The 11,810-nt window shown below is 38.5% G+C and overlaps 1 protein-coding gene across 1 annotated transcript; it reads left to right on the top strand.

Moving 5' to 3' along the window:
- The first annotated feature begins 2,127 nt into the window (after positions 1-2,127).
- On the top strand, positions 2,128-11,810 carry LOC130175048 (uncharacterized). The gene is made up of 19 exons (XM_056385314.1): positions 2,128-2,244; positions 2,490-2,522; positions 2,703-2,762; positions 3,487-3,625; positions 4,989-5,095; positions 5,409-5,453; positions 5,588-5,720; positions 6,796-6,899; positions 7,042-7,070; positions 7,591-7,671; positions 8,623-8,929; positions 9,790-9,822; positions 9,962-10,021; positions 10,272-10,404; positions 10,825-10,934; positions 11,041-11,085; positions 11,213-11,345; positions 11,510-11,613; positions 11,731-11,810. The coding sequence occupies exons 1-19, from the start codon at positions 2,220-2,222 to the stop codon at positions 11,769-11,771; spliced, it is 1,722 nt and encodes a 573-aa protein (XP_056241289.1). The 5' UTR covers positions 2,128-2,219; the 3' UTR covers positions 11,772-11,810.

Genomic DNA, 11,810 nt, shown 5'->3' with positions numbered 1-11,810 from the left:
GATCAATCATTTGTTGCATAAATAAGGAAGTAACAACACAAAATTAGATATTATTTGAGGAACGAAACATATGCAAAGTGTGCTAATGAATGAAAGTTATAGGCATCACTGTTGCTTGTGCTACTGTTGAGGTTCAGTGTGTAACACTGATGGCAATCCTAAAAGAAAAGCTCCTGTACTTTACTAGACTCCAAACTCCAGTAGATGGTGTCTGTGACCCTCAGATATTTGTACTTTCTGTGAGTTTTTTGGTTCCCACCACGACCACCAGGGGTCTCCATTAACTTAGAATCGGTTCCATTTAAATCACCTCAACAACACAAAGTGTTTGAAATGCAGGTTCATCTCTCACCTCTTAAACTACAAACAATGAAATCACTCTGACACATACAGTAGCATGTTCCCAACGCTTCAGTAACAATTCTGTTTTTGGAGAACTTTTACATGACAACACAGGAAGTCCCTTTGTCAGTACCACACACTCATCAGTTCCTCCATATAGCTCTAATTCTTAATTTAGAAATCCAATTAATTGATTCTTGATTCCTTTGAGTTGCTTCATTATCATGTTATTAGACCTTTGAAGGAGAGAAACTTCAAACATCTCTTCATCTTCATCTCTTAAAGCTGTTCAATGAGCTCATCAAACTAATTTAATTAAAATGAATACAATAGATACATTTTCACCCACTTATCTCAAAAGTAAAATATCTTTTACTGTGATTAAAGAGTTCCTTAACCTGCATTCGATTATTCAAAAATTGCACAAAGCTGTGTTTCTATATTCTTATATTAAAGTATGTTTTTAATTTTATACGAATCACATGGGATTGGCCGAATAAAACAACACATGGAAAGGGAGAAAAAAAAACAATAGTATATTTCAAAATGTGCAAAGTACAATAGGTGTGTGTCACAGATGTTAGTGTAGCATTAGTCTAGTCTCCATGTTTGACATCAGATTTTCATATTGTATGTTTGGAACAGTTATTTCTCTTTTAACTCTTTTATTTTGTAACCCCAATTATAATTATTTATAAACACAATATTAAATAATGATTATTAGTTATTATTTATGATTATAACTCCTTTTCTCTCTCTTTTTACCTCTGTATTAGACTATCAATAAAACACTGGCTCAGAGTCTTTGGCTGCAATGGTTTTGTTTCTTTCTGAAAATTACAAAATATTGTTTATTCTCTCTTTGGCCAAAACTGGAACCAAACAGTATTTCTCTCTTGTGTCTGGCCCAATCAGATTATACCTAGTTCCTCAGACCATCATTTTGTCTCGCCCTTGACATGTTGGCACAAACTGAACATTTCTGTCAACTGACACTGTAGATGACTATGTGTTATTCTCACTTTGAATATTATTTTTGCCAGTATCTTCAAGTCATCATGACGAAAACGTTGTGATTATTGTTCTCCAGAAGTTTGTAATCCTCCGCCCACGTGGGTGGAGGAAGAACATGCTTCCAAAACAAGCCCCTGGCCAATGGGATATTTGGCTTTTAATGGTTATTTCTACAAACTTATTCACTAACCCTTAAGAATGGGGAAAACACAGGTTCTGTTTACGTTTTCTATATTTAATCAAAACCACAATCTTTGCCTGTTGTTGTGTTTGTGCCTGAATCTAAACACATGCTGGACGCGGGTTGTGAACCTCGTTCTCCTGGAAGAAAATGTTGCTTGTGAACATTAACCATACAGAAAATTACATTTCCTCCAAAGCAGTTTAGGCAAAATCATTTAGTGCAATATTGACATTTATATACACATTTATAGGAGAAGCTTGTGTTCTTATACACAAATGAAAGTGGCCAGACAGAACAGTTACTGATACACATTTAGAACAAGTATAACGAGATTCAGTACAGTTTAGTCTATAATGTGTTTAGCCAATATTTGATCATTTTATCTTCTCCTCTCCTGCTCCCAGTCTTCCTGTTTGAGTGACTGTTTGCTTTGTCTGTTTCACTGCTCTGGCTTCTTCAGGGTCTGCTCTAAAAAAACAGACATTTCCCCGTCCCTCATGGGATTGTCGTGTTATTCTCATTTTGAAAACTGTCCAGCTGAACAGAAGCCACTGAGGTTCAGGCTTGTTTTGCACAAAAGATGCAGCAGATGGTCCAAGATCCAAATGAATAAATACTGGAGTGTGTCTGTTCCCACCATCAGTCTCACTGGTCACCTACCACTGGGTCCTGTAAAGCCATGCTCTGCATCAGCACCACACTCTGTGAGTAGAACTGATGACTGTAATAATTATTTAAAAAATATAGCTTTATATAAATTTGGTAAATTTAAAATTGTGATTTTATAAAGTTTTAGTTTTGATGTCAAAGAAACCAAAGTGTTCCTTTATAACTCTTAGTGGTTTCATGTTGTATTTTGACTCATTAAGAAAGTGTAATATGATATACTATAATCTATGTCCTATTTCTTTTTTTTAATAATAATCTGACAGTGCTGTTTCTTTTTCAGTCCTGGCAGCAACCTGCCTGCTTGCAAGTGCAGGTAAATATCTATGTATGTGTGTATATATATATATATATATATATATATATATATATATATATATATATATACTGTATGTACTGTACTGTATGTATGGAATGAGGATGTTTGAATGCATTTAGCTTTGTGTTAAACTCATACTTCCATATCTGTTTCTTTTTTCTTTTTTTTCTTTATCAGATTTCCCCACAGAGACAGCTACCACCTGCGAGGGCTACAACATCCATCGGCTGAGCTGTGGTATGACTTTACATGTATTTCCTGAACACAACAGTACTTATATTTTTTTTTGGCAGCATGAAAGAGTTGGTTTGGTTTGTTGTTAGGGTTGAAAAATGTATGCTTTTTATTTATTTATTTTATTACTTTTTTGATCTGACTCAACAAGTGTTAAGACAAAAAAATGTTGTGTTGAATTTTATCAGGACTATGAAGAAAACATTTGTTGTGTATGTTAGGTTAGCTACTGTTTTCTTTATGATACAAGATTAAGTAATTGCTTCTATCATGACAAAAACAGTATTGCTGAATAATAGATTATGTTGATGAAATCCATCAGAGTTGCAACTGTATTCAAAGGAGCTATTTCTAAGTTTTTGCTATTGCTATATAACTAGCGGTAGCATTAGCTGCTGTTTACTTACCAGTCTAAAGGAAATGTTGTGAGCTCAGCATCAAACTACATTCCTTCACTCGCCAACATCTCTCCAGAGGTGGAAAGAAACACTAATGTTAACGCTGTTTTATCACTTCTTAAATTTAGCATGCTAACCAGCTAGCTCAGGCTCAGTCGGCCAATTTCATCACAAGTAGTGCTGCTCAGAGGACGTATTATAAGCTGCTATTGCTAATGCTAGCTATGTAGCAAAACTTACGAATAGTTAATTTTATTATCATAAATATTTATGATGGGCTATTAATTTTCATTCTCAATAAACTGTTTTTTCACCACTTTGCTGAGTAGCAGGTTTAGGAGTGATCAGTGTTCAGACGGCGCTGTACGGACGTAAAGACAGGGTGATCTGCAGTGAGGGAATGTCTACATCTAAGACTGAAAACTTATACTGCTCTCTGGACGGCGTGTTGGACATCATCAAGAAAAGGTACGTTCCCGCTGCTGCCATACAGCAACGTCGCCGCCATCTTGGATCGGTCAAGACTGCCCTGTAAACAAACCGGAATAAACGATGGAGAAGCGGTTATTCTGGATTTAAAAAAAACCACTGTAACGTTTATATTTCTCAAACGTTTTCAATTATTTGTTCTTATATTGTGATCTAGTAAAAAAATAAAAGTTTTATCTCCAGTTAGAATCATCATAATTTAGACTGTTTTCAACAGCCGACTGTGGCCCCTGCCGATCAGGGCAGATCTCCTGTCCCAAGCAGACGGCAGGTAGACCCTCCCACTTCTTCTATTCAAACAGCCTCCAGTCACTCTTGGACTCGGGGAGAGCATCAAGTACTATTAATGTGTATGCGGTCGCCATTTCCTGCTTTCAGGAGTTAGTAGAGGGAGTGTCTGTGGGGAGACACCCCTTGGTTTCTCCGTTAATAAAGGGGGCATATCACCTGTGTCCAGGCAAGGTGCTGAGAGCCCCATCATGGGATCTCCCACTGGTGTTAAGATCCCTGACTCGGGCCTCAGGCAGACCTTAAGTCCCTCTCACAAGACGCTGTTCCTTTTGGCAATCTGTTCAGCCAAAAGAGTCAGTGAATTACATGCTTTGTCTGTTAGTGAGCAGTGTTTGAGGTGGATGGCACGGGGGTTTCGCTGTGGCCAAATCCCTCGTTCCTCCCTAAGGTGGTAAACTCCCAGACAGTAAATCAAACAATTGAGATCAGCTCATTTCAACTAGAGTCAGCGTCTGAGGAGGGGGACATAGACTTACAGACATTGTGTCCGTAAGTGTGTTGAAGGTTGAGTGTTGAAGCACACACTGCCAGTTGTTTGTCTGCTATGGTAGTAGTAAACTGGGCTTTGCTGTGTCTAAACAGGGCCTGTCACACCGGGTGGTCGTCACCATGGTCAGAACCTCTGCCACTTCCTGTCCCTGGTAGTCTAGTGGCACACTCTACTAGGGGTATCGCCCGCTCCTAGGCTGCTTCGAGAGGGGTACCTATTGCAGAGATTTGTGCCGCAGTGAATAGTAGTGAATAAAGTATAATAAAAGTTATAACATTTCCTTATGACAAGGAATTATTTCCCGCCACATAAGTATTAAGTTCACTGATGCACACTCCTCCTTCCATTACAGCCTAAACTTACTAACCCGAGACAAAACTTTTATTTTTACTCCATCATCATAAGCTTTTGAATATAGAAATGAGTCATTGAGATTGGTTGAGAGATATAAAAATTTGTGCTTGTGCCGTTAGTATTGTGCCCAGGTCACAAAACACTAACGCATATTTCAGTTTTCTTGTGATTCTGTTTGAATCATGGTCTTTATATTCTTTCCTGCAGGTGTGATGGAAAAACGTTGTGTGAAATGAACTCAAATGCCTTCACACCTGATCCCTGCAGGGGCACCTATAAATACCTGCAGACCACGTACACCTGCCTCCCATCAAGTCAGTCACACATCTGCATGAAACTAAAGCAAACCTGCACTGATCGTTCTTTATTTATGGGCTTGTATTTTTGCCTGATCCTCAAATGTTTTTTTTAAACACACAGGAAATATCTGTATAACTATTCTGCTTTGAGCTCTTGGTTGATTCAGACGGGAGGTTTCATGTTGCCATGGAGTTTGTTAGTCAGCAGCAGGCTGTTTGTCTGTTTATCTATTTTTGTTAGTGTGATCTGATTTGAAGAAGATCATGAGGAAAGAGGTGGGATTTCACATTCATGCATGTTTAATGTGATTCATGTTATTTTTTGCAGCTACCCATGTGGTATGTGAGAACTCTTTGGCACACCTGAACTGTGGTAAGATCACTTTTTACTCCTGTTTCATGGCACTTCAGCCTTCACCTTAATATTTCTCTTGCTCCTTTGGCCACCTTCCTCTCAAAGCTTCCTCTTTTCTCTTTAATTCAAACTCTACCTTTTTATTCTGCCAGCTGCAGGGCAGGTTATAAGCGTCTACGGTGCTGATTATGGACGCCACGACCGGACCACATGCATCTACAAACTGTCTGAATCTAAGATCCAAAATACTGACTGCTATAACCCCACCAACATAGTTGCTGAGAGGTACAGATACTTTTTTTTTATTATTGACTTTCAGCATCAAACAGATATTTCCATACAATGAATCTCAGATTTCATCCTGAATGTAGTTATATAATATATAATCATGTTTGTAAGCACAGGTATATATTAAAGGAAAAAAAAGACAATGAAAAAGAACCATGAACAGGTAGGGAGCGATGTTTTTCTCTAGTATTGATTTGTGAAAATAAAATCAGGCCCATAGGACATTACATACTTGTCCATTTTTTCCAATATGCGACGTTACATTGTTTCAATTTATGATCGACAAATGCTGTTAGCGTCTCCGTTTTATAAATGTCAGTTGTAATCTCCATCCACACATTTTGAGTTGGGTTTTCCTGTGAAAACCATTTCCATGTAAGATTGTTTTTACTAGCCAGCAGCAGTACATTCATTAAATATTTATCTCTTTTCGATCAGTCTCGACTTGGTTTATATTCAATATATATGTTCTTCATTTCGGGAGGGATATCACATTGGAAAATGTCTTGTAAGGCTTTCTATATCTTTCTCCATCCTCTGATGTATGATAGTGGTTTGAGTTTTGATTTCCACAGTTTCTCCAACAAACAGGAAGATTAAATACCTGAACAGGTTCTTCCAGCAAAACTCCCTCCGTTTCGGTGATCTGTTCTCCCTCAGATATAATTATCCCTCCTTCCTTCTCCCATTTTGTCTTAATGTATGAAGTCCAACGTGTTTTAAGGTTTAACAGACCATAATGTCCTAATGTCTGTATGAAATGATTCTTTTACCAGTATCTGAATTGTATGTTTTTCCCAACAGTTCTATCAGACATGTTCTTGGCTCAGGCACATGTTTCACCTTCATATCAATATAATGTCGCATTTGCAGATTTCAATAAAAGTCTTGATTTTCTAAAAGGTGCAGCTGCCGCTCTGTGAAGCCTGTGAAAATCAAAATCATGATGTATTTAACACTGCAGATTTGTGATGCCATCCACTTCCACCTGTTCTCAGAGGATGCTCAACATTTCATATGCACCAGAAGCACTTTGAAGCCTGTCCTCACTCATGTCTCTCTGACTCCACAGCTGTAACGGGAAAAACAGCTGTACTATCAGAGCAAGCAACTCTGTGTTTGGAGACCCCTGTTCCGGCACTTACAAGTACCTGGAGGTGTCTTACACTTGTGAATGTAAGTAGCTTACATTACAACCTTTAGGCTCTATAGGATTCAGATTTTTAGTGTCTACATTTCTTCTTGAAGTAAAAAATGCATTTTTTTTTTGTTTAACTGTCCATCTGAAGTGAAACTTATCTCATTTGTCTTTTTGCAGATCCTGTGACCATTATGATAGAGTCTTGGTAAATATAGTGAAAGCACAATGAGATTACAATATACGTGCATCAGATAAAATTTGCAAACTTTAAATCTGCAACATGTATCTTATCAGTTTGTGATTAAGTTTTACTTTTTGCTAATCGCACTTATTTTACTGTACACTAATAAGATGCAACAAGCTGTACTTTGTATCAAATTAGACAAAAATATAAATAATGTTCTTTATTAAACAGTAAACAAACATGGTTATCCCTTATTTAAAAATATAAATACATGTGCACAAAAAGAGCTTCATGAATCCTTCAGGTGAAGCAGAAGGATTGACTGTCAGTGTCTGCTGTGTATGGATCTTCCAGGAAGTTCAGTGACAGGAAAAACAAAACAAAAACACAATAGGTGCTTTATCATATTCCAAGAACAAAGACTCACCTATGTGTCATTTCTCAGGTAACATGAACATGTTCTGAGCCAAACTGTCCATTAGTGTGACAGCCCTCTCCTAGCTGTACCTCTTGCTGCCTGTGTGTGGCTGCCTCCTTTGCAGGTACTGGGAGGTGGGAGTGGCAAAGGGTCGTCAGTACCTGGGCTCATCAGCACACCTGGCACACCTGGTTCCTGTGCGCTGGTGCTTTTAAAACCATATTGGAGCTCAGCTCTGGGTCTCTTTCCTCCCTGAGGCACCAGTTTGGTTTTGGTTGGTGTTTGGTTTGTGTTGTTTCTGTTGATGCACCATGCAACATTGCACTCACACACTTCTTCACTCATTTTGTATTTTATAATTTTGTAGTTTAGTTGATTTATTTATTTAATAGGGACGATGCAATTTAACATAGTTTCAAAACAAAGCATGAAACTAATGAGTTGCACAAAGAGTTTATAGCTGATGCTAATTCTCGACTCTTGTCCCTCGTTGGGTTTTTACGTGTCTAATGTAATTAAAACAGTCAACAGCAAAAACAACACAAAACAAACAGACAACACATTTGACAATATCCTACAATTAGCAAAAATATACAGATGTTCAGTTGAAAGAGCAACAACAACAAGCTACAAACATAAACAATGAAAAAGAACCACAAGCAGCTAGAAATGAATACAGCTTTGTTTTGCTTCACCTTTGTTGTAAAGGAATTTATATCTGAAGTCACTTTGATTTCACTTGGTGATGTGTTCACAGTCCTTTATGGAGAAAGCCAACTGTCTAAATTTAGATCTACAATATGATATTTTGCAGTTGCCATTCACCACAGTTTCTCTCTCTGTGAATATGAGACTCTGGATCTAAACTGTTGATAAATCTATGAACTAATTCGAGAAAGATATATTTTGTCCATTACTTTTAATGCCTGAGTGTATAAGGCTGTGAGGAGTCTGAGTCTAGAGTGCATCAATAACTGGGTATGTAACGTCTGATTCATTTGAAGCAGTTAAGGTCGGTCTTTACTGTTTTTGATAACACTGCTGATCTTACAGATTAACATTGTTTGTGTGCGTCTCCCTCTGTCATGGGCCGGTTAGTGACATCAGGAAGAGTAACTGGCCACACAAGCACATGAACTGAAAACAATGGGGCCACATTCACCTCAAAGATAAAGGGCATATCCTTCAAGGAAGGAAATGTCAGAAAAGTGACTGCTTGTTTGGAAAGAGACGTGAATGCAGGTTTTTGTTGTCAGACTGGAAAAATCATCACGATCACCAAACATTGAGCCAATTGCGTGAGATCAGGCTGTTGCAGGTTGTTTGGCAGGTAGAGCGAAGACAGTTCCTCATCAAGCAGAATAAATACAGGTGTGACCGACCCAGCCTCCATCAGTCCCACTGCTCACCTGAGACGGGATCTTCTGAAACCATGCTCCGCTTCAGCCTCAGCGCCGCACTGTGTGAGTAACAACTGACTGACAACTACAACAACAATCATGCTGCCTTGCTTCAGAGGCCGAGAGCTTTATTATATCTGATTGGAGTCCTCCAACCTCTCTTCTGTGGTCGCATCTTTCAGGTCCCCACCTTTAAACATCTAATATTCTTTCAGAATCCACGTCCTCTGGGATTTTTTGGGAGGAAGGAAATAGTTTCTGCGATATCTGCTGAGCTTGTGGATTGTTCCATTAATGCACAACAACTGAATTTTCCCATCAGCTTCAGCTGCGACTCATCTGTTGTGGCCCTAAAGTTAAATATTTCATTAACTCAGTGTAATTATTGAGGAAAAAATAGTTCTAGACTGTGCACTTACTGTTTTGGGTTAGTTCTGAAACGGCCATATAATTCCCAGCATGCTCCAGTGTTCTGTATATGGTTATAGCTGGAAGGGAAATCAGCATCCCCAGGTTGTTTGAAGAAGCAGCTCATTCAGGTGGTTTTCTGTCTCTGTTTAGAAATTTGTTTCTCCTTGTCTGACTCATGTTGTAAAATCCGATTATTGATTATTAAAGAAAGCAAATGGACTCGGCTGTAAATTAATGTTGCAAGTTGATTGATGTGTGTTTACAATCGAGCGATGATGTGTTTTACTGTGTTTTATACTTTGACAGACATTCAAAGCTTTTCTACACGGTTGTAATAAATAACATTAATTATGTCTGCTTCAGAACAGAGTCATTGTTAATGTTACCAATAAAATCTGTGATTTACAATTCAAAATGTCTGCAGTGAAAACTGTGCTGTAGGACAGGATACAAGACTTTGTGACTTACGCTTTTGTTTGGCCGACACAGTTTGACTGATGTTTGTTTTCCAGTGCTGGCAGCAACATGTCTGTTCATGACGGCAGGTAAATATCTGAGAGAATGTGGTATAAGATTCATTTTCTACATATTGTGTATATATCTATATATCTATATATATCTATATATAGTTTATGTGCCTGGACACACTGCAATTTGTACTTTCATATCTCTTTATATTTGTAGTTTCTACAGAGAGAGTTCTCACTTGTGACAGCAACAACAACGTCCAACACCTGAGCTGTGGTATGACAGAACTTTCTAAATCTTTGTGTCAACAATGAAAATTTTGAATTGTTGAATTGTACACATTAACATTTTTAAATGATTTTGGGAGGTGAACACTGATCCGCAAAATTACAGTGGCACAAATGACACTGACCCAAATTTTTCTAAGAACATAAATTATCATATCAGAATAATATGAAATAAGATCATAAAATTATAAAAAATAGAGACCTGGATGTTTAATAACCCCCCTCCCGGTGTGAAACAGATTTCGGGGTGATCAGTGTGCAGGCAGCTCTGTATGGACGTGCAGACAATGAGACCTGCAGTGAATGGATAACTGAGGAACAGCTCGATACACAGTGCTCTCAGAACGGCACCACAGACGTCCTCAGGAGGAGGTACACGTCACATCCATAATAACAGAGTTAAAATAGTGTTTTTCTACATGCATTCAGCTGCTGATGGCAGTGAGTCAATCATTCAGTGTCAATGAACTGTGAGAAAGACCTCGTCTCAAATGTAGTACTTACTATTCAGGAAAGAACCTGCGTCACCAACTGAAGCACTTCACACCAGATCCTCATTATTTAGACACTAGGAAAATGCATTACTGCAGATCCATATGCGAATGTAATATAACACTTTTTTTCCTATACTGTGTTCAGCCCATACAAATATGTATGTTTATGTATTTATGCTTGATGATAGTGATTTAAACAAGTGTACGTCTGATGTAATTTCTCACCTTCTGTGATTATTTTAATTTTCCTGAGCTTTAACTTTGTGCTAAAAACCTGCTCTGACTGTCCTTCCTGAAGGTGTGATGGTAAGAAGGTGTGTGAGATCAACGCAAATGTCATCGGTACCTCTGACCCCTGCTTTGGCGTCCACAAATACCTGGAGACCATCTACACCTGCTTCCCAGCAAGTCAGTCACACACCTGCATGACGTCCACATCCACAGTGACTCAGAGCCTCTAACAGGTTTGATCAGTGTGACTTATCTCTAATGATGATTCATGTTCCTCTGACAGTTCACGTGGTTGCATGTGAGCGCTCTCTGGCACATCTGTTTTGTGGTAAGATTGAATTTCTTTTTTGCATTTATGGTGATAAACAAAATCATAATTACATAATTAGAAATCAAATAAACCACATTCCTTCCTTCCTTCCTGCCTTCCTTTCCTGCCTGTCACTCCTCATCAGATGTGGGGCAGGTTATATTTGTCCTCGGAGCTGACTATGGACGCCGTGACCAGGCTACCTGCTCTTTCAGACGGCCTGAACGTCAGATCCAAAACGTTGACTGTTCAAGACCCACTAGCCAAGTTGCTGACAGGTACAGCTGCTCACCCTTATAATAAATACAGTTAAGTACAGTACATGATTCTGATTCTGATTAAAGAAGGAAAGGCCAAATCTAAACTGCACATTATTTACCTGGCCTCCATAACAACCTGCTTTCTAAAGCCTGTTTTTACTCATGTCACTCTGACTCCACAGCTGTAACGGGAAAAACAGCTGCACTATCAGAGCAAACAACTCTGTGTTTGGAGACCCCTGCATAGGCACTTACAAGTACCTGGAGGTGTCTTATGTGTGTGACTGTAAGTATCCTGTAGTAAGTAACTGTAATTGAACTGTGCAAAGGAAAAATACTGGAAAGAAAAGATGTTAAAGTGGATTAATAATTTGTCTGAATTGAATCCTTTGTTCTTTTGCAGATCCTGCGCTCGCTCCTGAGGAGCCTGTGGAAACACACTGACGCTACAGTCATATCACAATAAACATGCATTGAATGAAA

This window comes from Seriola aureovittata, chromosome 9, assembly GCF_021018895.1.
Source record: "Seriola aureovittata isolate HTS-2021-v1 ecotype China chromosome 9, ASM2101889v1, whole genome shotgun sequence".
Classification (NCBI taxonomy): domain Eukaryota; kingdom Metazoa; phylum Chordata; class Actinopteri; order Carangiformes; family Carangidae; genus Seriola; species Seriola aureovittata.
The sequence above is the reverse complement of the archived record's forward strand: the minus strand, read 5'-3'. Positions and strand labels throughout refer to the sequence as shown.